This window comes from Eriocheir sinensis, chromosome 8 (assembly GCF_024679095.1).
Source record: "Eriocheir sinensis breed Jianghai 21 chromosome 8, ASM2467909v1, whole genome shotgun sequence".
Taxonomy (NCBI): Eukaryota; Metazoa; Arthropoda; class Malacostraca; order Decapoda; family Varunidae; genus Eriocheir; species Eriocheir sinensis.
This window is the reverse complement of record NC_066516.1, coordinates 7,869,859-7,896,933: the sequence shown is the minus strand read 5'-3', so window position 1 is coordinate 7,896,933 and position 27,075 is coordinate 7,869,859. Positions and strand designations below refer to the sequence as shown.

General features: G+C 51.1%; 1 protein-coding gene across 1 annotated transcript; it reads right to left on the bottom strand.

Annotated features, from left to right (window-relative positions):
• Window positions 1-360: 360 nt before the first annotated feature.
• Window positions 361-27,075, bottom strand: LOC126995449 (roundabout homolog 2-like). The gene is made up of 4 exons (XM_050855001.1): window positions 26,624-27,075; window positions 3,976-4,554; window positions 2,247-3,797; window positions 361-2,097 (listed from the first exon to the last, which is right to left on the bottom strand). Exons 1-4 carry the CDS (start codon window positions 26,697-26,699, stop codon window positions 989-991), a joined length of 3,315 nt encoding a protein of 1,104 aa, XP_050710958.1. The 5' UTR covers window positions 26,700-27,075; the 3' UTR covers window positions 361-988.

Below are 27,075 nucleotides of genomic sequence, written 5' to 3'. Positions count from 1 at the left end.
TACATGGTCATGTGTGTTAGATCAAGAAATCAGCACAGAGACGAATGCTACCAATCATGTCTTACCTCATTTTTTTGTGTCAAAGATTAACTTTGGCAGTAAAATACGGAACAATATGTTGCAAATTTGTTAATGACAAAACTCATTTCGGGTGTGACACCGTCCGTGCTGACATGTCACGTCACGTCACGGCGGTCTCTTCGCGAGCCGCGGCTCACGAACAAAACCAACGTATGTGACGACACGCACTCCCCTCACAAGTAAGTATATTTTCACTTGGCTTTTTAAGAAGCTGAAAAAAGAAATTACACAGCATTTCGAATTTCCAAAAAGCTTTAGGACAAATGAATAAAAAACACATTTCAACAGCAAAGAGGAATATTTTAATACAAAAATAATCTGGTATGTACATATATACAAGTGACTAGCGATGCGGGGCGCGGGGAAGAAGGGGAGCTGGGGGGTAGGATGGGAGCTATCACAGTGTGGCGGGAGGGCAGACGGTGGGTGTGCACTACTGAGGCGGTGAAGCCTAACTAGGGCGTCTCGCTGGCGTGGGGCTCTTCTCATTCACTAGGGCATGGAGGGAACGGCTTGCAGGCTGGGGTCTCACTCTCACTGGATGAGGGCGTGGTGCGGAGGACTTCCTCTTTGGGTGGTACGGTGACTATAGTGTCCTAGAGCTTATAGGCTTTCTTTTATCGTGAAAGATCTGGTTAGGGTGTGATAATGGCAAGCTTGGGGAGAGTGAGGAAAGAGGTCACGGCCCCTCAGGAGTCCGGAGGGGCAGGACGGGGCACCACGAAGAGCGGCAGCGTCTCGGCGCCTTCCTGACTGAGTGGAAGCACCGAGTCCCGCCGGGAGCACCACACCACGAGGGTGTTCCAGAGGCTGACACCCGCTGCTCTCAGCACCGAAGTTATCCATATCACGTATCTTTAGTATCACTTGTATCCTCAGGTCCCGCCGGAGGCTCATCACAACATCTCTAGTGTGTGTTGCTGCGGGGAGGCTCAACGGGCCGAACAAGGTGACAATCTACACGCACTCTCCTTCCAGTGGCACCGACTCCAGCTCCGGCACTGCTACCACCTGCTCCTCGTCCTTGCAGGGTGCTGAAGGTAAGGAGACCCTCACGAGGGTTACACGGCGCCACCTGCGTGTACACGTCATAGGTGTGTTCTGAGGCTCCGTCACAGGGCCACTCGTACTGCTCTGAGCCGCCCATATTGTCGTACTGTGATGAAGCTTTTCGAGTGCCCTTGTATGGGCTATTAGTCGATGGGTCACCCAAATCGAGATCTGGAGGAGGTGGGCATGTCGGGGGCGGTGGCAGGATGGCGGCCCAGTTGACCTGCACGCCGGAGTCGTCGCTGTGGTGGCGCCAGGGCGTGCCCTGCTTGAGGTGGGGCGAGGGCGGCGCCAGCAGGGCCGTGGTGGCGTAGGGCTCCGTGGCCTCGTTGGGCCGCTGCACGCGCGGCTCCGCGTACTCGTTGTTCAGCTGGTCGGGCCGCAGGAGGCGGGTCGAGGACAGGCTGGAGTCTTTGTCGCTCTCCGAGGGCCGCCACAGCTTGTGCTCGCTGTACATGTTGACGGAGTGGTGGTCGGGGCAGAGGGACGGGTCCTGGTACAGGGAGGGGGCGTGAGGCGGGTTGGAGGGCGGCGCCTTGTGCCGCAGCCTTCTCACGTACAGCACCGTGGCTAGGAACAGCACCACCACCAGGGGAACCAGCAGGTAAACCAGCCAGGCGGGCTGGGGCGGTGCGTACAGCACCGAGCCCCCTCCACCGTCACCAGCCTTCTGCGCCTCCTCGAGGCTGCGGGTGTCCAGCAGCACGGGGTCGCTGGACGGCCCCGCCCCCGCCTTGGTGAGCGCCGCCACCCGCACGGTGTAGAGGCGGCCGGGCTGCAAGCCGGTCGCCTCCAGCCAGGGCGAGGCCACCGTCTGCGTGCTGTGGCTGCCGTTGTGGCTCAGCGTCACGCGGTAGCCCAGCAGCCGCCCGCGGACCGCTGCGCCCTCCACGGCCGACCACTGGATGAGGACGGAGCCCTCATCGCGGTGAGCCACGCGCACGTCGCCGGGCGCCTCCAGCGGCACTGTGGGGGGAAGAGGTCGGGTGAGACAGGCATGGAGAGGTACACACACACACACACACACACACACTCACACACACAAATACAACAAACAGACACAAAAAGAAATACAATATACACACACACACACACACACACACACACACACGTACCGTCCTCGGGGGTGGTGAGGGAGTAGGAGTTGGATGGCGTGCCCTCGACGCTGCGCCAGAAAGGCACCACGAAGAAGGTGTAGGGTGTGAAGGGCTGCAGGCCGTGCACCGCGTGGGAGGAGGAGGAGGAGGCGGCGCCCAGCACGGTGGCCACCTGCACGCCGCCGCCGTTGCCCTCTGCCACCGAGTACACTAGCACGCCCTCCACCGCGCCCTCGCTCGGGGCCAGGAACTCCCAGGTGAGCAACACGCTGTCCGGCGCGGTGGCCGTGGCGCCGCTGAGGGTGAGGACGGGTCGGCCGAGGCGGCGGCGGGCCTGACGCACCTGGTCTGCGTCGAGGCCAGACTCGCGGCGCGGCCTCGCCGTCACCGGGTCCGACCAGGGGCTCGGGAAGGAGGCGCCACGACTGCTGACGGCGCGCACCAGGAAGGTGTAGGTGTGTCCGGGGGCGAGCTGGTCCACGACGCACGACTCCTGCGTGGTGACGGCGTCAGCCACGCGCCACTCCGACCAGCCCCGCCGCCAGTACTCCACCGAGTACCACTGCGCCCACTCGCCGCCCTCCTGCGAGTTGGGCAGCCAACTCAGCCGCACCGCCGTCCCGTTCACGTCGACCACTCGCGGCTTGGTGGGCGGCGCCGGTAGCAGTGGCAGCGGCTCGGCGTCCCCCGCGTCCTCTGACACGCGCAGCGCCGCGCTCTGCTCCACGCTGCCTGTCGACGCCTCCACGTGGCAGCTGTAGATGCCGGCGTCCTCCGGGCGCACGTCCTTGATGATGAGGGCGCCGTTGTCGGGAAGCGACAGGCGGGGATCGGGGGCGGCGTCGCCCTGCGAGAGGGGGCGTGCCGGCAGGTGGGCGGCCGGCCGGTAGTGCCAGGTGACCCGCGCCTCGGCCGCCTCGCTCACCACCTCACAGCGGAAGGTCGCCACGCCTCCAGGGGCCACTTTCTGGTCCTGTGGCCCAACGCCCACCACAGGCGGGGGCAGCGCCAGCACCACCACCACCTCCGCCCAGGCACTCACGCCGCCGCCAGTGCTCACGCCCCAGCAGTAGTAGGTGCCGCTGTCCTCGGTGGCCGTCTGGCGCAGCAGCAGCGTGTGCCCGTCCTCGCTGACGGAGGCGCGGCCGCTGCTCTGGCCGGGGGCAAGGAGGGCGGTCCTGTCCAACGTGGGCAGCCGCCACACCACCATCGGGCGAGGCTCACCTTCCACGCGGCACGAGACGCTCGCGTCCTCGCCCGCCATCACCTGAAGGTGCTGTGGCCGCTGCGTCAGCTCCGGGGCGTCGACGACGGTGAGCGTGGCGCGCGCGGCGGCCCGGCCAGCCTCGCTCTCCGCCTCGCACATGTACACGCCTGAGTCCGCGGCCGCCACCTCCTGCAGCACCAGCCGCTGCTCCTCCAGCGTGGCGCGCCCCAGCGGCATCTTGCCGTCCAGCCGCCGCCACGTGACCTTGGGCGACGGCGATCCCCGCGCCCGGCACGCCAGCTCCACCACCACGCCCGACGCCGCCGTCACGTTGGCCGGCCGCTCCTCGAACCAGGGCGGCGCTGCGGAGAGGGAGAGAACCTGCGTGAGGGAGTGTACTCACACACACACACACACACACACACACACACACACACACACACACACACACACACACACATGCAGCTATATATAGTCAAATATGCAGAGAGGAGCTTACAGAGTGTTGACGAACACACACACACAAACACACACACTTACTCATGACGGACAGCGTCGTGGCCGGGGCCTCACGGCTGCCGGCGGCGTTGCGGGCGCGACACACGTACACCGCCGAGTCCTTCTCCACGGCCTGGCTGATGACCAGGTCGCCGTCCTCCGTGACCCGGACGCGGCTCGAGTCGCTCACCTGGCGGCCGTCCCTCAGCCAGGTGACCTCCGGCCGCGGAGTGCCCCGGGGGGGCCGGCAGGGCAGGCTGACGGAGTCGCCGACTCGGGCCTTCACCGCGGGCTCCGGCACGCTCTGGAACTCGGAGGACAGCGTGGCCACGGTGAGGGTGGCGTTGCGGGAGCGCGTGGCGCCGTATCTGTTGGAGGCGACGCACCAGTAGGTGCCAGCGTCGCTCTCCCTCCTGGTGGCGGTGACGCGGAGGAAGAAGAGGGAGCCGGCGGGCAGCAGCACGCGGTGGGCGCGAGGGTCCTGTGGCGAGGTGGTCACCTCCTCGCCGTCACGAAACCACCTAATTCTTGCGTCCCCCGAGGCGGCGCAGTTGAGGGTGACGGGTTCGTTACGGCGCACCACCACGCTGCTCGGGTGCTCCCGCAGCACAGGCGGGCCATCTGGAACAACAGAGAACAAACTCCATGTTGGTAACGTCTAGATTTTTCACACAATGCAAGCAAGCGATTACAGTCGTCAGGTTAGCATTGTCCTCCTATGTAAATAATCCGTCCTGTCCCTCACTTTACAAAATACATATAATAATTACCTACACCTCCACATCCCAGTGACACACAAACGTCCTCCCCTGGCTGCAGGCACCCAGCGGGGCCAGCCAGGTCCAGGAGGCTCAGTCTCTCTCTCTCTCTCTCTCTCTCTCTCTCTCTCTCTCTCTCTCTCTCTCTCTCTCTCTCTCTCTCGCCAGCAGGCACACTTCTCCCAGGGACAGCATCGCCCCGCTTTAAGGAGTTGTCGTCCACCTCTCCAGCACGCCTCCGCCACCTGCACCTGAGGCGGCCCAGTCCACTTCACCCTCGAGGCCACTCATGCACTCAAGGCGACTCCACTCAGCCGTGCAGCATCACCGACATTAATTAGTCTCTCTCTCTCTCTCTCTCTCTCTCTCTCTCTCTCTCTCTCTCTCTCTCTCTCTCTCTCTCTCTCTCTCTCTGTCTCTCGTGGTCGTGGGTTGTGCGGTAACGCAGCCAACCTTAATAAATTCAATCACAAAGACTTCCTCATGATTATTGTTGCTCCACATTCGTGTCTCGGCCACCGCAGCTCCATTTAACTCCCTCCCCCCCTCCCTCCTTTCTTCTCTCCCCTCCTTGCCTCCCTCCCACACATCGTCTCTTCTCCCCCTTCCTTTCCTCCCGGGTGCACGACCGCCCCTCCTGGCCACTCCCTCCTCCAGAAGGTAATGTGACTTTACGATTATTTAACTCCTACTAATATGGTTAAATTGGCGGCGATTATTTTTCCTCTCTCTCTCTCTCTCTCTCTCTCTCTCTCTCTCTCTCTCTCTCTCTCTCTCTCTCTCTCTCTCTCTCTCTCTCTCTCTCTCTCTCTCTGGCCTAAAAACTAATTATAATGTTCGAACAAAAGTAATATTTAAATGTCCCACATAAGTAATATTTAAATGTCCCCGCCCTACCTACCTACTTACCTACACACACACACACACACACACACACACCTCATCCCACAGACGAGAATTGTGAAGTAAATGTCCACGCAACAAGAACACCAAAAAATCTAAAATTCCTACACACTCTCTCTCTCTCTCTCTCTCTCTCTCTCTCTCTCTCTCTCTCTCTCTCTCTCTCTCTCACCTACTGACCCACGCAAGAAGGATAATGAGGAGAAAATACAGATAATAAAACATAATAGAATTGCCGCTGGGTCTTAGTCTGCGCCGTGTGTGTGTGTGTGTGTGTGTGTGTGTGTGTGTGTGTGTGTGTGTGTGTGTGTGTGTCAAGATGTGGGGAAAAGAGGGGAGGAGGGGGAGGAACGGAGGGATGAGTGAAGGGAGTTAAGTAGAATAAAAGTAGATAGTAAAGAAGGAAAAGTAAGGATAAGGAACAAGATAATGGAATGGTATAGTGGAGAGGAAGAGGAGAAAAAAAGAGGAGAAACTAAAGAAAGAGGGAAGGTTCAGCAGTAAGCGGTTGGGAGGAGGAGGAGCAGGAGGCGAAAGAACAGGAGGAGGAGGAAAAGGAGAGGGGAATGAAGGGTGTGGAGGGATTGTGAGGTGAATATGGAGATGAAAACTGGAGAAAAATGCAAGAAAACGCCCAGTGAGGAGGAGGAGGAGGAGGAGGAGGAGGAAGATGCAATAAGAGAAAGAGAGCGATGAGGAGGAATGCTGTATGTAGAGAAAGAAGGGAAGGAGGAGGAGAAGGAAGAGGACAAGAGGAGGAGGAGGAGGAGGAGGACGACGTGCCTGCCAGTTCCACACCTTCTCGGGGCGACAGGTGAGAAAGCGTGCGTGTTATTGCCGTTTACTGGTCGCTGGAACGTGATGGTGTTGCTAGTCTGGTGGTGGTGATGGTGTTGCTAGTCTGGTGGTGGTGATGGTGTTGCTAGTCTGGTGGTGGTGATGGTGTTGCTAGTCTGGTGGTGGTGATGGTGTTGCTAGTCTGGTGGTGGTGATGGTGTTGCTAGTCTGGTGGTGGTGATGGTGTTGCTAGTCTGGTGGTGGTGGTGGTGTTGCTAGTCTGGTGGTGGTGATGGTGTTGCTAGTCTGGTGGTGGTGATGGTGTTGCTAGACTGGTGGTGGTGATGGTGGTGGTAGAGGTCACTGTTATGTCTATTTTTGTTCTGATTATTATGTGTGGTTGTTGTATGGTACTAAAAAAGACACGATGATGATGATGATGACGATGATGTTGACAATGACAGACAATGACATCAACCTCTGTTAAACGACATGATAACGCAACTATCTCGCCTTCAAGTGGTCGTAGTTCGTAGATGTCACGTTGACGAGTTGACGATGTCTGGTTTTGGTTGTGGTGGTAGTGGTGGTGGGTGGTGAAGAAATGACGGTGGTGAAAATTGGTTGCTACGGTACTGGAAGGATCGTTTGTCTTGTGGTGAGTGAAGACTGTCGGTGAAGTGGTGGTGGTGGTGGTGGTGGTGATAATGGTGGTGGTGGTGGTGGTGATCATGTTCGTATTGCAGTCGTAAAGCAGTCGGGGGTCGAAATTATTGTTACTGTAGTATTTATAGTGATGATGATGAAGATGAAGTTGACGATGTGTGGTAGAACGACTAATGTTTGTTGAGACTAGTAAAAATGATGGTAGATGCGTGTTTGAGGTCGTTGGTTGTGGTGGTGACAGTGACGGTGGTGGTGGTGGTGGCAGTTAAGGTCGTAATAATAGCAGTGGTGGTGGTGGTGGTGGTGGTGGTAGCGGAGGGGGGGGAGGAGGGGTCGAGCTCATTTATCACCACATGGTCGCTGCGGTTGGGTCACGACAAGGGTTTTGTAAATATTCTTTTCCTGTGAACACGTAAAGTTCTCCTCCAGGGCTGAGTCACGTGTACGAGAGTTCAGGGAAGGAGTGAAGAGGGGGAGCAGAAGGGGAGGAGAGAAGGGGGGGGGAGGGGAAGGTAGGGAGGGGAAGGGGAGGAGGGGAAAGGCCGAGGGAGATTGGGAGGAGGGGAAAGGAAGGAGTGAAGGGGGAAGGAGGGGAAGGGGAGGAATAGTGGAGAGGAAGGGAAGGAGTGAAGAGGAGAGAGAGAGAGGAGTGAAGATGGGAGGAAGGAAGGGGCGGAAGGAAAACGGGGAGGCGGGGGAGAGAAGGAAGATCGGAGGAAGGGGAGGAAAGGAAGTAAGGGGGAAGGAAGGGAAGGGACGAGGGGATGACTAATGGGTGGGGAGTAAGAGAGAATGAAAGTAAGTGCATAATGAAAGGAAAATGAGGATAAAGAAAGTAAAGAACAAAATGATGAGATGGTTTTGGCAAGGAAGACAAAAAAAAGATAAACTGAAGGAAAAAAGGAAGGTATGTACAGTTGCAACAGGCGGGGAGGAGAAGCAAGAGGAAAAGAGGAGGAGAATAAAGGGAGATGAGAGATAAGAGGTAAAGAAGGAAACAGGGAGGTAGGAATGGAGGGCAAAGACAAGAGTAGTGATGGAGAATAGAGAAGAACAGATAAGTGATGAAAGGAGATAAGCAGAACGAAGGCTGTGATTAAAAGGATGGAGTGATACAAGAAGTCTGGCCAGCGGGGAACCTATTTATAATGTTAAGAGTGTGTGAGAGTGAAGTGACTTAGGCCTGCTAGCGTATGCCCTTCCTTATCACATGCTATACAACGAACCTTAAGAAGAGACTACGAAAGAATGTATGTATGTATGTATGTGTGTAGTGTTCGAATTTGTTTGTTACTTTCGAGAAATAGAAGAGGAATGGAGGAGAAAGCATAAACAAGGCATCACGCAGAGGAGATAAAGAAGGAGAACGAAGAGAAAGAAAAGAAAAAGTGTAAGAGAAGAGAAAGAAAAGAGAGAAAATGTTACTCTCTAGGAATGAAAGAGTAACCAAGAACGAGACAAATGAAAGAAGTGATAAAAGGTGAACGTATAGGAAGAAGAGAGGAGAGAAGGATGAGAGAAAATAGATAGTGCCTGGAGGAGGGGAAGAGAAGATTAGAGAGTAGGAAGACGAGAGTGGAAGGGAAGATGGGATGAGTGAAGGAGACGGCGGCGGCGGTGGTCCTTGTGGGTTGGTTAGAGTCCTGTTGCGTGGTCACATTACCGATCTGCCTCCCTTCCCCACCCTCCCTCCTCTCATCTCCTTTCCTTCCCATCCCTGTCCTCTTCCTTCCTTCTGCTCTCTTTTCCTCCCTCACTGCCTCTCTTCCCCTTCTTCCCTCTCTCCTCTCATCTCCTTTCCTTCCCATCCCTGTCCTCTTCCTTCCTTCTGCTCTCTTTTCCGCCCTCATTGCCTCTCTTCCCCTTCTTCCCTCTCCTCTCTCCCTTTACCTCCTCTTCCCTCCCGTCCCTGTCCTGTTCCTTTCCCTCCCTCTCCGCCTCCTTCCCCTCCCTTTCCTATTCCTTCTCTTTGCTCTCTCTCCCTACCTCCTTGCCTTTCCAACCCTCCCTCTCCTTTTCCTTCTCTCCTTCCCTCCCTCTGTTCACTCCACCACACCCTCCATTCATCCTTCCAACGCATGCACAAACACACACACACACACACAAAATCACGGCTGCAAAAATAAATAAAAAAATATAGAAAAACTTATGTCCTTATGGCTTCCTGTTTACACTACTAACCCCACCAGCACCTTCTCCTCCTCCTCCTCCTCCTCCTCCGAAGACTCCCGCGTATCAGGTCACCATCAATCTCTGCTAAACGACACGATAACGCAAGTGTCTCGACTTCAAGTGGACGAATGTGTTTTCTTTTTATGTGTGTGTGTGTGTGTGTGTGTGTGTGTGTGTGTTGATGATGGTGGTGAAGTAAGAACAGCAACATAATATAAAACGTGACAAACAAAATTAAACCTACCAATAATTAAAAGTTGGTAAAGAAAAAAGAAAGAAAACCGAGTCACATATGAAAACTTTCCTAACATCATTCACAGACCACTTAAGAGAGAAAAGGAAGAAGAGGGAGAGGAAGGAAAAAGAAGAAGGAGAAACCGAAAAAAGAAGGGATGGTACAGTAGTAAGAAGAGGTGGAGAACAGGGAGGAGGAAGAGAACAAGAAAGAGGAGGAGGAGGAGAGAGGAGAAAGAGAAGATCGAAGTAAGAAGGGGAGGTATAAAAGTAACAGCCGGAAGAGGAGGAAAATCAGAAGGAGAGAGACAACAAACAAGAGGAAAAAAGTATAAAAGTAATAGCCAGAGGAGGAGGAGGAGGAGGAGGAGGAGAAAGAAGAAAAACAAGAGATAAAAAGAGGAGGTGAGGAAGTAACAACCGGATGAGGGGGAGGAGCAGAGGGAAAAAGAAGAATAACAAGAAGAAAAGAGAAAGCGGTGGTATAGAAATAACAACCGAAGGAGGAAGAGGAGGGGAAAAAAGAGGGACAAGAGGAAAAGAGGAGGTCGGGAAGTAAGAACCGGAAGAGGAAAGGAAGAGGAACAGAAGAAAAAAAGAAGAGGAACAAGAAGAAAAGAGAAAGTAGAGAAGTAACAACCGGGGGAGGAAGAGGAAGAAGAGAAAGAAGAGACACAGACGGAAGGAAGAGAGAGGGGGAGGTAGAAAAATAAAAGCCGGCAGGAGGAGGAGAAAAAAAGGGGCCGAAAACGTATCCGAAAAGAAGTTGTAAGAGAAGGAGAAAAGATGAAGCAAAAAAAGATATGAAATGTTATATCCGGACCTGCGTCACACGTGTCCCCTTCCCCTCACCACATGTCACCTCTCTCTCTCTCTCTCTCTCTCTCTCTCTCTCTCTCTCTCTCTCTCTCTCTCTCTCTCTCTCTCTCTCTCTCTGTATGTATATGTGTATGTATGTATGAATATGTGCATGTATGTATGTATTTTTCTTTCTGTCTGTATCTCCTTGTCTAGCTGTTACTCTCTCTCTCTCTCTCTCTCTCTCTCTCTCTCTCTCTCTCTCTCTCTCTCTCTCTCTCTCTCTCGTGAGCTTAATGACTACACCCACGAAGACGCCCTCCCATTCACTTTCTCTCCCCTTACTCCCCTTCTTTCTCCCCCCTCCTCCCTTTTCCTTCCCCTACCCCTTCTCCCCCTCCTCCTCCTTCCGTCTCCCCCTTCCCTTCTCCCTCCATCGTGAGTCCCGCCAGTCACGAACATTCCTCGGCTCCCCTCACGGCCCGCCGGTTAATTACAGGACAGCACAATGACAGGTGTGTGTGTAGGGCCGGCGAGACATTCCTGGCCCGCGGCGACACAACGGGGCAAAAAACACTTAGATGTAGTATCGATCGTTTCTCTCTTTCTATGACCCTGCGTACATCTCTCTCTCTCTCTCTCTCTCTCTCTCTCTCTCTCTCTCTCTCTCTCTCTCTCTCTCTCTCTCTCTCTCTCTCTCTCTCTCAATATTAAACCTATGTAATCATCGCTGGTATAAGTCTTAGGACGCCGAATCGAAAGTTTTGTGTTGGGTTCAAGATACCATCAGCGTGTGTGTGTGTGTGTGTGTGTGTGAGGGAACCTCCAAAATCATTAATTATCGCGTGATTCATGCAACTAATAACGGTTGGAGGGAGAAGAGGGACATGAAGAAGAAGAAAAAAAAGAAGAAGAGAGAGAGAGAGAGAGAGAGAGAGAGAGAGAGAGAGAGAGAGAGAGAGAGAGAGAGAGAGAGAGAGAGAGAGAGAGAGAGAGAGAGAGAGAGAGAGAGAGAGAGAGAGAGAGCACTTCCTTTATCTATGGTCTCCCTTTCTTTATTGTAATCCCCTCCGTCCCTTCCTCTTACTGTCAACGGTTCCTCCATCCCTCCTCCTTCACCTTTCTTCCCTCCTTCCTGTTTACCCATGATCTCCTTTTTCTCCTTCTCCTCCTCGCAAACTTAGCTCATCCTTCCTCTCCCTTTCCCCCTACCCCCACACACACGGCCCCCTTCCCCTCCCACTCACACACACACTCACACACACACACACACACACACACACACACACACACACACACACACACACACACATCTTTCGCTTCCCACGCCCAAAATACGAACAATATCACTAATCACGCTTCTCCTCCTCCTCCTCCTCCTCCTCCTTACCGTCCATTCTCTCATCGCTTCCTTCCTCTTCTCCTTTCTTCCTTTCCATATATGTCCTCTCACTCCCTCGCGCTCCCTCCCCTGGTGCTCTCAGTCCCCCCAAGTCATCCCCCTCCTACCCCGCCGGTCCTGTCAGTCCCCCGTATCCCTCTTCTTTGACATATGGAAGACGCCCCCGCCGCTGACAGCTACACGGGGACCTATTCACACACATCATAAAGCGGCGACACTGAAGCATAAACGCCTGCCCCATAAGACCCTCACTTTAGGACAGACACAGACAGACAGGCAAGCCGGCACACGCGTCGAGAGGGAGGGGGTGGAGTGAGAGAGAGAGAGAGAGAGAGAGAGAGAGAGAGAGAGAGAGAGAGAGAGAGAGAGAGAGAGAGAGAGAGAGAGAGAGAGAGAGAGAGGTGACATTACTCATTCCTTTCTTTCTGGGTTAATGATTCTGCTTGTCTGTCTGTCTGCCTGTCTATCTGTCTGAATACCTGCTTGTCTTTCTTTCTCCCTGATTAAATGGCTCTCACCGTTGGTCTGTCTGCTTTTTTTTTGTCTGTCTGTCTCTTCCCTGTCTTTAGCATGTTTTTTTTTTTTTCAGTGACAAAGGCCTATAGCTGTTTTTTGTTTATGTTTGTTTTTTGTCGGCTTCGAATTCCTACTAGTTCCTTTTTTCTTTTGTTTGTCAAAAGTTCATAAATCTGACTACATATGTGTCTTTCGGAATTGGTCATTCATTATTCTCTCTCTCTCTCTCTCTCTCTCTCTCTCTCTCTCTCTCTCTCTCTCTCTCTCTCTCTCTCTCTCTCTCTCTCTCTCTCTCTCTCTCTCTCTCTCTCTCTCTCTCTCTCTCTCTCCCATCTCCATCTCGATCTTCCAGCCCCCCCTATCTCCCCCTCTCCCGTAATGACCAGCGCCCGCCTCGTGTTTCCCGGGCGGGCCACCTAAAAGCCTTCCCTTCCCTATAAGCGGCGGCGTCGAGGACTAATGGTGTTCGCTATTACGGTCCAGCGTGTATTAATGGCGGCCGGTGTTTAGCGTCGAGGATATTAACGTGGCGGGTGTGAACGAGGTGCGCGGAGATGAAGCGTTACGTGCAGGAGGCGGTGACGGAGCGATGCGGCGACGGATAAATGAAGAGGGAGAAGGGAGGGTAAGGGAGGGTCTATGATGGGGTGTGGTGGGGAGGGAAGGAGGGATGCTAGTAATGGGATGGGATAGGAAGGGCAAGGGTCTGATACTGTGTCTTAGGTTGTGGGGAGGGATGGTGATGATGGAGAGGAGAGGGAGATGAAGGAGTAGGGAGGGATGCTGGTGATGGGAGGGGAAAGGGAGATGAAGGAGTGGGGAAGGAAGGCCAGGGTCTGATACTGTGTCTTAGGTGTGGGGGAGGGATGCTGGTGATGGGGGGAGAGGGATGAAAGCATTCGATGGGAGGGCAAGGGTATGATAACTTTTGGGGTGTGATGGAAAGGGATGCTGATGATTGCAGGGGAGAAGGAGATAAAAGGAGGGGAAGAGACGGTGGAGAGTAATGTGAGGATTAAGGTTCAGGGGGCAGGAAAGGGAGGGGAAAAAGGGGATGGTGTTAATGGGGGTGGATGGGTGGTGATGTGAAGAGAAGAGGGAGATGAAGGGTAGGGGAAGAGACGGTGGGAGGTGGTGAGGGGTTCAGGAGGCAGGAAAGGGAGGGGAAAAGAGGGGAGGGTTGAGGAGGAAGTCAGGGGAATGAAAGAGGCGGGGATGATAAGTGGAGGGAAGAGAACGTGAGGAAGAATGATGATAAGCAATGATAGAAGGAAGAGGAGGGAAATGGGAGGGAAAGGGAATATGATGATGGTGGGAGAAGGGGGTAGGGAAGGGAAAGGAATGAAAGGGAGAGGAGGGAAGGAAGGGAAAGGTAGTGAGTGAGACGGTGACGAAGTGCTGCCGGGGAGAGGTATTGATGTAGGCGAGAGGTATGGGTGTTAGGGAGAGGTGTGGGCATGGGGGAGAGATATGGGTGTATGGGAGAGGTGTGGGTGGAGGGAAGGTGAGCACAGTTAGGCGTGATGGGCTCCGCGTGAGAGTGATGTGGAGGCTTCTCTCAGGTATGGACAGGTGTGATGCGTTCTCGGGGCGTATAGGTGTACGGGAGATGGTGCTGGTATTTGGTATGATGGCCGGAGAGAGAGAGAGAAGGGGAAGGATGTAGGTGTTGTGAGATGATGGTGCTTTCCTTATGTATATATTTTGGGGGTATAGAAAGTGTTAAGTAGTGTTACCTTTGGTGATGATAGTGTTACGTGGTGTTCTGCTGTAGTGATTACCTGTTATAGTAATGTTAAGTGTGCCTGAAATGTGAAGGGGGTCTCTGGTGTATATGTGGAAGTTAAGGATGTGTTTTTAGAATATGTGTGGGATTGTGTTACCGGTAGTGTCACGGGTGTGGTGATGTGACGCTACCTTCCGCGGATCTGGTAATTGTGTGAGTAAATTCAGAGTATCGTGTACAGTATAAGAAAGTGATGGTTAGATGATGGTAGGTAGTATGGTAAGGGTATAGTATAAGGTATGATATATTATAGTTATGATGTGTTGGTGTGGTGATGTACCTGTGACTGCCGCAGTGTTGGGGTGTGGTGAAGGTGGTGTGATGTGTTGGTGTCGTGGTATTACCTGTGATTGATGCAGTGATAAGGTGTGGTGAGGGTAGTGTTGAGGTCCTGGAGGTGGTGTGCTGGTGTCATGATATACCAGTAATTGCCGCAGTGTTAAGGTGTGGTGAGGGTGGTGTGAGATGGTCCCTTTGATGTGTGTGTGGAAGTGAGGGATGACGTGCGGCAAGGGAGGGGCGTCGCATGCAGGGGCTTTAGGGTGAAATAAAGGGCGAGAGAGGGAGAAAAGAGCCGGCAGTCCCTCAGGTGCTAAGTAGGGCAGGTAAGGGACCAGAAAGCCGCCGGGGAGAGACACGCACGAAGCCAAGTAAGAAATTAGAGGTGAAAAAAAGGAAAGCCATGACGGAGCGGCGGAACACGTGCCCCCCATCCCTCATAACGCCAAAACATATGTTACGTGACGTTACGATAATGGAACACCGAGAGAGAGGGAGAGAAGGGGGGGGGCTAACTAACCTTATCTCCCAGACGTAAATAAGGTCGCAAATGCTCCACTGACGTTTTCATTCCTCCACAGGGTGAGAGAATAAGCGAGGAACACGACAGTTTACTTCATTTCGGCCGCCAGGGAGAGATACGTTATCGGTAAATGGGTGTTCTGTCTCCCTCCCTTCCTCCCTCCCTTCTCTCGCTCCCTCTTTCTCTCCCTCCGCGGTACAGTTTGCGTGACTCGTTCGTAGGGGTTATTTTGCATGTGTTTGTCTTTGCTCTCCGTGTGTGTGTGTGTGTGTGTGTGTGTGTGTGTGTGTGTGTGTGTGTGTGTGTGTGTGTTTGGCGGTTCGAATACCTATCTGTCATGCGTCACTTCGTTAACATGCATCAAGGAGACACTTCAATTAGGAGAGAAATGCATGCAGGCAGATGATAAGCAGAGAGAGGGAGAGGGAGAGGGAGCGAGAGCGAGAGAGAGAGAGAGAGAGAGAGAGAGAGAGTTAATAGAGTCAACAAGAATCAGAAAGAAAGAGAGAAAAAGAATGCAGAAACCCACACTAACAAATGAGGATGCATAAACACGAGTCTAATGAAAGAACAGCAAACAAAACGTGCAAGTTGATAAAACTGTACAAAACTATGCAAAGAGAAACACTACGGGTTGGTTCGACTGACTCTCTCTCTCTCTCTCTCTCTCTCTCTCTCTCTCTCTCTCTCTCTCTCTCTCTCTCTCTCTCTCTCTCTCTCTCTCTCTCTCTCTCTCTCTCTCTCTCTCTCTCTCTCTCTCTCTCTCTCTCTCTCTCTCTCTCTCTCTCTCTCTCTCTCTCTCTCTCTCTCTCTCTCTCTCTCTCTCTCTCTCTCTTAATCTTCACTTTTTTTTTTTTTTGCTTTTCCGTCTTTCAAAACATCAACTCCCTTCTGTTTCTCATCCATGCCGAGCCACGTTCAAAACCACAACAAACACGACCCTCATCCATTTTTTCCCCTCCACTAACTCCATCACCGCTACTACCCCCCCAAACCCCCCCTTCCTCTCCCCAGCACTTCACCCTACCCCCTACGCCGTCACTGACCCCCCTACCCCACCTTCCCTTTAACCCATAACCCCATCTTTCCTTCCCTTTCTATATCTCTTTCTCTCTCCAAACCATCGCTACCCCACACCTAAACCTCCCTCTATAGCCCCTTCCTCTTAACCCAACGCCTCACTGGCCCATCCTCCTCCCAAACCAACCTTCCTTGAACCCCTAAACTCTCCACGTACCCGTCCATCCCTCTTTCTCTATCTTTCCTTCCCTCTCCGCCATTACTGGTCCATCCTCCTCCTAACCCAGCCTTTCCCTGTATCCCTAGCCTCTCCCATAACCCCCGTCTCTTCTTCCCTGTCTATATCTCTCCGTTTCTCTCTCTCTCTCCCTCCAAACCACAACAGCCATTCCGCGGTCCCAACACTGAGATAATGAAAAGCTGCCTCGTCTCTCTCAACCAAAAGATAAAAAAACTCAGACCCATCCCGCAATCAGTGCTTTCCTCTGCCTTTTTTTTTTTTCTCTCTCGCTTTAGCTCTCTGCCCTCCTCCCTCCCTTGTCTCGGTCCCTGCACTCCTCCTCCTCCTCTTTCTTTTCTTTCTCCTCCCCCTCCTACTCCTCTTTTTTTCCCTCGTCCTACACCTTCATGTTTAACAGTTCAATATTGTTGGTGCTTTCTTTTCCTTCACTTCTTTTTTTTCCTTTCTGCGTCTTTTACATCTTTCTGCTTCACTGATTCTCTCTCTCTCTCTCCCTCTCTCCCTCTCTCTCTCTCTCTCTCTCTCTCTCTCTCTCTCTCTCTCTCTCTCTCTCTCTCTCTCTCTCTCTCTCTCTCTCTCTCTCTCTCTCTCTCTCTCGCTGTACCCTGGAAGCTTGAAGGCAATTGCGGCCCTCGGAGATGTTGGGCGCAGTCGACACGTTCTTGTCCGCTCCATTCATCATCCTCATCCCTCTGTCCTTGTGTGTGTGTGTGTGTGTGTGTGTGTGTGTGTGTGTGTGTGTGTGTGTGTGTGTGTGTGTGTGTGTGTGTTACTCAGAAATACGAATCAATGGAAATGCATGAAAGATTAAAACAATAAATAGAAGGCAGAGTTATCAAAGAGAGAGAGAACGAACATGGTAATAAACACGCACGTATCCACACACACACACACACACACACACACACACACACACACACACACACACACACACACACACACACACACAAAGGCCACAGCCATATGATATGAGCATTTGATTGTAGGGGAGAGGGAGGGAAGGGAGGGAAGGCTGGAGGGAGGGCTAGAAGGGAGGGAGGGAAGGGAAGGGAGGGAAACGAGTTCTGGTGCAAGGAAGGAGAGGGAGAGGAAGGGAGGAAAGGAAAGAGGAGGAATGGAAGGAATGATATTGTGGTAAGCGAAGGAGGAGGGGAGGGGGGGGAAGAAGGGAAAGGGTTACGGAGGAGAGACTGGTTGAGGGAGGAGAGGGAGAAGGAGGAGGAGGTGGGAGGGAGGGAGGGAGGGAGGGAGTTGTAAAGGGAGATGAAGAAGGGAATGAGGCCCACTGGATGAAGCCTCTCTCCTTTCTTCCTTAATTTCTTCCTCTGTTTCCTCTCCCTTCCCCTACGTAATTCTTCCCTCCCTCCCTCCCTTCCTTCCTCCAAGCCTGGGAGTTGATGGTATTGTGGTGGTGGTGGTGTGTTTGGGTAGTGAGAGCAATTTGTGGCAGTAGTAGTAGTAGTAGTAGTAGTAGTTTTTGTTGTTGTTGTAGTAGTGTAGAAAGGAGTACTATATAGTTGATTTTTATGTACTGGTAGAAACGGCAGTAGCAGCGTAACAGTAGCAGTAGTAGTAGTAGTAGTAGTAGTAGTAGTAGTAGTAGTAGTGGTAGTAGTTGTGGCAGCAGCAAGTTATTTACATGAACCACACTGACCTGCCCCTCTTCACTACCCTTCCTGCCCTTCCCCCCTCTCTCCTTTAAGACCCATGTAAGAAGAAGAAAAAAACTCTCCTTACTCCTCTTACTTTCCCCTTCCTCCCCTCCATCCCTTACCCTTATACTTCCTCTACCACTGCTACTCCTCTTTCCATTCCCTTTAGTGCTACCCCTTGCTCCCCTCTTCTCCCTTCCCCTTCCTCCCATCGTCCTCCGCCCATTCCCTTCCCCGTCCTCTACCACTGATACTCCTCTTTCCTTCTCCTTTACTGCTACCCATTCCTTGCCTCGTCATCCTCCCTTACCCTTCCTCCCTCTTTCTTCCCCTTCTTCCCTCTCTCTTACCCTTCACTTCCATCCATTTCTTACCTTTTTCCTTCTTTTCTTTCCCTTACCCTTTTGCTTTCCTTTCCCCATTCTCCCTCTCTCTTGCCCTTCCCCTTCCTACCCTCGTTCCTTTCACTTCCCCTTCTTCCTCTTGTCTCCTCCCAATTCCTCCACCACCGCCTCGTCCACCCCTCCTCACGTACACTCCTGACCCGTTACAAGCTGTTGGTGGCCTCGGAAGCACTTATCGTTGTTTTTTCCTCTTTACCGCCTGTTGGTCCTCCGTTAGCAGCCCGTTACTGCCTCGCCCTGGGCCACTCCTGACCTAAAACTGACCCGGGAAGCAAAGGCACACACACACACACACACACACACACACACACACACACACACACACACACACACACACACACACACACTCTCCGTTATTGCCTGACTTCTTCCTCCTCCTCCTTCCGTTCCCACGCATGGTAACTTGATTATGCCCAGGCGGAGCGAGTTTATTAGTCATGTATTTGCTTACGTATGTCTATTCTTTCTCTATATTCATGCAGTCGTCTGGTTGGGTTATTCGTCGTTCAGTCTGTAACGTTACTTTATTTATGGTGTCTTATTTCAATTTCTTTCACTTATATTTATTTATTTCTGATGTAATGTCAATCAGTTGCGTTATCCATTATTCAATCTGTTACGTTACTTTCTTAATTGTGTCTTACTTCAGTGTTTCCTTCATTTATTCATTTTCCTTTCTTTCGCAACGACACTTAATTGGGTTATTGTCATTCAAGCTGTCACGTTAGTTTCATTAGTGTGTCCTTATTTCAGTTCCTCATTTACTTATCCCTATTTCCAATTTCAAACCGTCATTTAGATGTTATTCATTATTCACATACGGTCACGATGTCAGTCTTTCACTTGTCCCCATTTCCTTCATTGTTGCAACACTATTTCGCGCGTATCCGTCATTCACATACTGTCACGTTGTTAATTCAGGCCTTCATTCACTCATCTCAATTCCTGCCTTCATAACGTCACTTAGCTGCGTTTACCGTCATTCACCGTCACGTTATTATTTGTCCTTCATTTACTTATCACTCTATCCTTTGTAACGTCACTTAGTTGCGTGTATCCGCCATTCACGCTGTCACGTTGTTATTTTCCTATTCGTAGCGCGCTGTCCGTCCGTCCGTCCGTCCTGCCTCGGGCCTTTGTTGTCCCTCTCCTTAGGCGCTGTTACCTCACCATTAGTCTCCTATTCTCATGCTGTCACCCTCCCCTCCCGTCGTCCGTCACTCCTCTTCGTTACTACTGATCGTTACACTCTCTGGGACGGCTGGCGTAACCCCCTTGCCACCTCCTCCTCCTCCTACCACTGGACCCACCACGCCCAGCCCAGTCACTCCCCGCCGCTTTGTTACCATCCAGGTGTGTCTGTCGTTACTAGGCGGTGTGTGTGTGTGTGTGTGTGTGTGTGTGTGTGTGTGTGTGTGTGTGTGTGTGTGTGTGTGACAAAGATATGGATAGATAAGGACTGGAAAAGATGGATAATGCATTTTTTTTACAGTAAAGAGAGCAGCTGAAGGGCATAAATAAGTCCCCTAATCACTGGTCCTATAAAAGTGTACAAATGAATGTATAGCAAGATAGATAAGACAGACTAGAAGGGAGCAATCGTAATTTCCTCCTCTTTAAACGATTACCTGTGAAGTCCCTCCGTTAATTAGTTACTACCTTAAGATAGCTGTTAAATAATTACCCGTTTATCCATTAATTAACTGTTGAAGGGAGCCAGACTTCACCTCTATACCTTGGGATTAAGGGGACAGGTGAGCCATAGGAGACAGAAGGTGAAGGGAGGGAAGGGTGAAGGTACTGGATGACACTTGGGGAGGTGACAGGTGTGCAAAATTGGGGCAGGTGACATGAGTAGGGGGGAAGGGAAGGAAAGGTAAGGAGGGATGTGTGAGGGAAGATGAGTCAGACTGTAAAACGTGACGAGAGAGAGAGAGAGAGAGAGAGAGAGAGAGAGAGAGAGAGAGAGAGAGAGAGAGAGAGAGAGAGAGAGAGAGAGAGAGAGAGAGAGAGAGAGAGAGAGAGAGAGAGAGAGAGAGAATAGGGAGATAAGACGTAAAAGGTTTGCATGTAAAAGGGGAATGCTTGGGGTTAGTCAGATGGCTTGCACACGATTAGGAAAAGTAGAGGAGGAGGAGGAGGAGGAGGAGGAAGAAAAAGAAAAGGAGGAGGTAGAGGAATGACAATCGAGAGAGAATGAACGAGAGGGAGGGAACGAAAAAAGAAAAAAAAACATCAACTCAAATATTTCCCTTAATTACAGAAGACTCAGAACGTCCTGCCGCAGCCAAAATCACCCCTATGCAATATTCCCTCCCTCTCCCATTCCCTCCCTTTCCTCGTCCCTCCACCAGCTGTTGCGACGCCCCTGGGGACCCGTCTGACCACCACCACCGCCGCTGCCGCCGCCGCCGCCACCTCCGCCACCCACCACCCTTGCCACCTTGAATAAATTATGATTAGCCGACCTGTAACTGCCCTGGGAATGATACACCTGGCCATGGCTTCAGACAGGTGGGCGGGGACAGGGATGGATGATGGCTAGGCAGAAGCGACCCGTAAGGAGAGGGAAAAGTATAGTGGAGGAAGAGGAGGATGAGGATAGGATAGGAGGATAGTGGAGAAGGAGGAGGACGAGGAAGTAAGGACAGATGGATGAAAATGGTGAAAAAAAGTACGAAAAGACGGGGATAAAAGGATGAGGATAGAAAGAGAGAAGAAGAACAAGGAAAGAAGATAGAAGGATAAGGATAGTAAAGGAGGAGAAGGACAAAGAAGCGATAATAGAAGGGTGAAGAATAGGGAAGAAGGAGCACAAAGAAGCGAAGGAGAAGAATGACGAGAAAGAGGGGATGGTAGGATAAAGATAGAGGAGGAAAAGAAAGACGAGAAGGGGGGATAAAAAGATAGTGCAGAAGGAAGGAACAAGAAGAGGCAAGGATGAAAAATATGAGGAAAGAGAATAAGACGAACGAAGGAAGCGAGGATAGGAGGGCGCAAGTCTGACCTCAAGCCGGATAACGCTAAGTGGTAGTGAGGATAGGAGAGGCAAGGGGCTGCTTGGCTGATAAGGGCAAGGAGGAGAGGAGGAGAGATGAGACGGACTGGAGTGCTTTACCGGAGAGACGAAGATGGAGGAGAGGAGAGAGAAGACGAGAGGAGAAGATGCAGGATAGTAGTACGAAGATGAAGGAGTGGAGGAAAGAGGAGAGGAGCTGCGAGATGGTACTTAACAGGAGGAAGGGCTACAGACGGAAAGAGGAGAGGAGAGGAGAGGAGAGAAGAGGAGAGGAGAGAAAGGTGAGGATAGGAAATGCAGGATATTATTAAGAAGACTGGAGGAGCGAGGAAGAGAGAAGAGGAGGAGATAGTACTGAAAGGGAGGGAGGAATACAGACGAGGAGAGAAGGAGAGAGAGGTGAGGAAGGAGAATTAGAGGAGAGGAATGTCAGGCGTCTTGAGGACAGGGATGAGCGGCTCTTTAGGACGATTGATGAAGAGAAAAAAATGATAATGAAAAAGATAGAAAGATTGTCGTGTGTGTGTGTGTGTGTGTGTGTGTGTGTGTGTGTGTGTGTGTGTGTGTGTGTGTGTGTGTGTGTAACGATAATAGTAGGGAGATAATAGTTAATGGTTTATTGACTTTGCAGCCATTAACTGAAAATATAAAATGAAATGTAAATAAAGTAATGGTGACAGGAGATGATGATGATGATGATGATGATGATGATGATGATGATGATGGTGTGTGTGTGTGTGTGTGTGTGTGTGTGTGTGTGTGTGTGTGTGTGTGTGTGTGTGTGTGTGTGTGTGTGCGCGCATCGAGGAGAAAAAACAACAACCGAAGGAAAAAGTAATAATGGAAACGAAGAATAACATCACGCAACAGGAAACCGAAAAACATAAATTGGGGAAAATTATGCGCTGGGAAAATTAACGAACTGCAAAACTCACAACCACTACTTTCCAAACACCGACGAAAATAACAACAATAACAATCAACACACATAAAAACGATCTTCTTCACCTCCAGCAGCTAAAACAAGACCCTCAAACGCCCTATTGTAAATCCACGCAATGACTCAAACAGCGAAGAAACTGAAGCTTGTATTCTTAAATGTCTCTGCCCCTCAGTTCGCCTGTTTCAAAACCCTCTCGTAGAAGTTCCTGCTGGGATTACCATGGCTTGTTTTGTGACCCTAGTGATAGTTTTACACGACTTATGCATCAACAAAGACAAACAAACAAAAAAGATGACATGACAAAGAAAGATCGTGTTAATGGTTGTTTCCTATCCATGTATTTCTAGTTCCTCTTCCCTCCGTGCAGCGTTAAGGGGCGAGGGTGTCCGTGAGTGGGTGTTGACTGTCGAATCTTGAAAGGGGGAATCACCCAAGGAAATCCGGTTAATCCTTTCTGTGGCCTTAAGAAACAGCCGCAAAGGGAGTCCGATACGATTAAGAATATAACCCTCAGCCCTAAGTGGATAGTCCCATATTATCGAGGAACAAACTTGAACCCATCGGAGGAGAGGACATCGAGCCGTCTGACGACACTCCTATCAAGTTGCTGCTTAGGACACGATTGGCTAACATCGGTCTGCTGAAGGAAAAGGATGAGGGTGTACGCTGATAAGGAGAAAGGCGAAGAGGAGAAGAGGAGAGAAGAAAATGAAGGAGGATGAAGAGGAGGAGGAGGATAAAGGGAAAGAGGATGACGAAGAGGATGAGGAGCTGAATGAAGAAGAGGCGGAGATAAAAAAAAAAGGAAGAAAAGAAGATGGGGGAATGAAGAAGCAGGAGGAGGAGCTGGAAGGAAAGAAAAGAAGAAAAAGAAACGGAAAGAAAGAAAAAAAAGGAGATGTAGGAGGAGGAAGGAAGGAAAGAGAAGTAAAGGAAAAATGCAAGGAGGAGGAGGAGGAAGTAAAGGAGGACAAGAAAACAAGAACAAGAACAAGAAGAACGAGAACAGGACGAGGAGGCAATAGATAATAAATAAAAGAAAAGAAAAGAAAAGGAGAAAAGGGGGAGGAAGGAAGGAAAGCGAAGAAAAGAAGAAAAAGTAAAGGAAGAAGAGGGGGGAGGAGAAGTAGGACAAGAAACCAAGAAACCAAGAACAAGAACTGGAGGAGGACGAGAACGAGGACGACGAGGCAGCAGCTTATAAGTAAAATCCGCTTGAAGGTGTTGTTCAAAGAGGATAAAGCGTCGAGGTGACAGTCGGGGCGGCCAGGGTTCGACTCCGACACCGACACCATGCTCCCCCCTACCCCCTCCACAAACACACCTTGCTCACCTTCACTCCTGTCCTCACCTGAACCCTAATTGCAGGTGATCTCAGGTGCCAAAAGACTTACACTTGCAACCTTATCCAACCGCGGGCTAGATTTCGTTGTAGTAGTAGTAGTAGTAGTAGTAGTAGTAGTAGTAGTAGTAGTAGTAGTAGTAGAAACCATAAAACAGGCAAATTCCTCAGCGCTTAGTCATTTAATGGAACACACACACTACATCCGTCCCCCCCCCCCCCCACACACACACACACACATTTGCCACCCCTCCCTCCTACCCCCAAACACACACACATACACAAATCAAGAAAGAACGAAAGAAAGAAAGCACAAAAAAATAAACACCCCAAAGTTGTTGCCATCTGCGCCACACCGCCAGATATCGCTCGTACAGCCCTGCAACATGAGCCTTCACACTCCCAGGGGGGGACTATTCTGCTTTTTTTGTCCCTCTCTTTCTCTGCCTCGTGAACCTATGTGATGTTCTCCAACCCACGCGCGTGCTAGACTTACACTATTCCATAAAACCAAGTGTGTGTGAGGGAGATGGAAGGGGAGAAAAGAATAAAAGAAGAGACGACTAAGAGAGAGAACACCAATACACCTCCTCCTCCACCTGCTCCACCTCGCCTCCAATTACAGGGCGTCGACGTGTCCAGGTGTCTCGCAGGGCCCCACACAAACAGGTACACAGACATCCAGTTAGGCGAGCAAACCCTCCACGGGGATTCTCCAATAATCGACTCGCAATGAGGAGGGAATTTAAGTACAGGGCCCCACAGAGAGCTTGCCCGCGTGTGTCTGATGAACCACTGGGGCTGGGAGCGTTTGTGGAGGAGAGGTGAGGGAGGGTGGAGGTGGGGAGGTGAAGTAAGGGTGGGTGGGTGGAGTGGGTGTGAGTGGACTAATTACTCGCAGGCACAGAGACATAAGGGTAGGATGGAGGGTAGAGGGTGGAGGAGGAGGAGCTGAATGAGTAATGGTGGATGAGAAGTGAGGAATGAAGAGGAGGAAATTACATGTGTTCTGTCGAGGCGGTTAATTTGAAGACCGTTTGACTTGGGGGGAGAGTGTGAGAGAGCGAATACTCGAACTTAATATACAATCGCGTGCAATCGGACCGAGATAAGTGAGGGGTGGAGGTGGAGACGAGGTGAGGGAGGCGAGGAAGAGTATGAGAAGCTTGGTGGAGAGGGTGTGAGTGGACTAATTACTTGCAGGCACAGAGACATAAGGGGAGGAGGGGGGAGGGGATGAGGGGGAGGTTAGCAAAGGTGGAATGAGAAATGGTGAATGAGGGAATGAGGAACAAAGAGGAAGAAGTTACTTTTGTGTGTGCTGTCGATGCGGTAAACTTGAGCACCGATTGGCTTGCGGGGTAAGCGTGCGAGAGCGAGCGGATACACGAAATTTATTAATACAGTCGCGTGCAGCTGCTTCGTCCATTGAGTAAGATTCTGATAACTCTCGGGAATGAACCTCCTCGCTTTTGCACACTAATACTTTGTTCGTCCTTCTTACCAACCAACCAACCTTACTAACCTAACCAACCAAACTCATTGCAAAACTAACCTCCTTACCAACCAGATTCCTTACCAACCAACCTTCTTACCAACCTAACCTCCTTCCCAACCGTCTTACCAACCAACCGCTTTACCAACCTCCTTACGAACCTTACTAACCAAATTCCTTGAAAACCTTACCAAAAAAACTTCCATACCTAACCAACCTCTTCACCAACCAACCTTACCAACCAACTTCCTTACCAACCAACCTCCTTACCAAACTCCTTGCTAACCAACCTCCACGCCCTTGCACGCTACCACTACCATCATCTTCGTTCTCCTTGCCAAGTCTAATCAACAGGAAGACATAAATCAACGCCAGGTACCAATAGCTCCACCGTCGAGTGCACGCAAGAATGGAAATGCTTGCTGTTATAAGACTGCTTGCATTATAAGACTGGACGGACAAAAATAAATAGAAGTAAAGAATATAATACTGCATAAAACCCGCCGCCGCTGCTTTATAAAATTCAGATATTAGAAACGAGTTATCAAGTTCAGAAGTTAACAAGTCTGAGATTGAGGTGAACGAGAGAGAATTAAGGGGAAGAGATGAGGGCAGAGATGAATAACTAAGAAAAGGAGATGAGGATGAGGATAGGTAAGTGACGCTGGAGGGAGAGCACCACACCGAACACACACACACACACACACACACACAAACAGGCTACCTCCACACCTCACAGGTAAGACTCAACCTCACCTGCACTTATTAACTACCTTGCACTCCCATACCAGAGTTTACTTCCTACATAAAAAAGATGAATAAAAAATAGAAAAAAAATATTACCTACAACCTCCCTTGCACGCCTAATTTCATGCCGATATATAATTTTTCCTCCCCTTCCTTTCTTTCATAACGTATTACCACAACTACATAACGAAGCCACTACTACGAATTTTCTACTGAAGCCATCACGAAACATACTAGCTAATCGCGCACACGCACACACACACACACACACACGCCGTCTCCACTCCCACCACCACTGCCGCCGCCGCCACCACCACAGTATTCATGAGTTAGAGAAGCTGGTGTAATAAACAGTTTCTTGACAACGAGTTCTTTTTTGTTTTAACCTCTCTCTCTCTCTCTCTCTCTCTCTCTCTCTCTCTCTCTCTCTCTCTCTCTCTCTCTCCTGCATTATAAAGCAAAACCTGAAAGTGAGGGTTACACGCAGTAATTGGAGTGCATAAATCCTCACGAGCTCAGAACTACCCGGCAAAGAGAGAGAGAGAGAGAGAGAGAGAGAGAGAGAGAGAGAGAGAGAGAGAGAGAGAGAGAGAGAGTAGTACATGCAGGTGGAGAAAGTTAAAATAAGATCAGAGAGTACAGACATGCAAATCAACGGATGGAAAAAAAGAAAAACAGAGGTAGGTAAGAAGACTGCGGCAACGTTTCCTCTGAACAAAGTATGTGCATTAGGTGTACACACACACACACACACACACACACACACACACACACACACACACACAGCACCCTAACAAGAATCTATGAAACACATCAACAAAGGCGGGAGAAAATGAAACACCAGCTCAACACATGCACACAAACATTCATACACACACACACACACACACACACACACACACACACACACACACACATCACCCAGCCCCCGTGAAGTAATAAAAGCACACATCAAATATTCACTCACACCAACAACAGGTAACAGGAGGCGTGGCACCACCCAGCTGACTCACCTGCCGAGGCGCCGCTCTGTCCAGGAGTTCCCAGCAGGAGGACCGCCGTCGTCACCACCGTCAGCGCCGCCTGCATCTCGCTCCTCTCCTGGGGCGTGCTGGCTCTGGGTGGCTGGCTAGCGCACTGCTCCTGGCCGCCGCGGCAGCCTCTCGCTCATGCTGGGGCCTCACAACACTTCAAGCCTCACTATTTTCCCTCCTCACTGAATATTAAAACGTATTTTCTTTTCTGTATCACTTTTTTTCCTCCCTCGCGTGTGTCAGTGCGTGATGGAAGTTTTCCTCTTGAGAACTGAAGCACTTTTTTTTCTGCCTTCTCAACAAACACTGAAGAGCGACGGCTGCTGTAGGAAGTTGGTGGAAGTGAAGAGCGCGCACTCACGCACGCACGCACGTCTTCCCTCCTGGTTGCCTGGCCTCGCACTGACCGCGGCAGCTCGACTGGCCCTGTG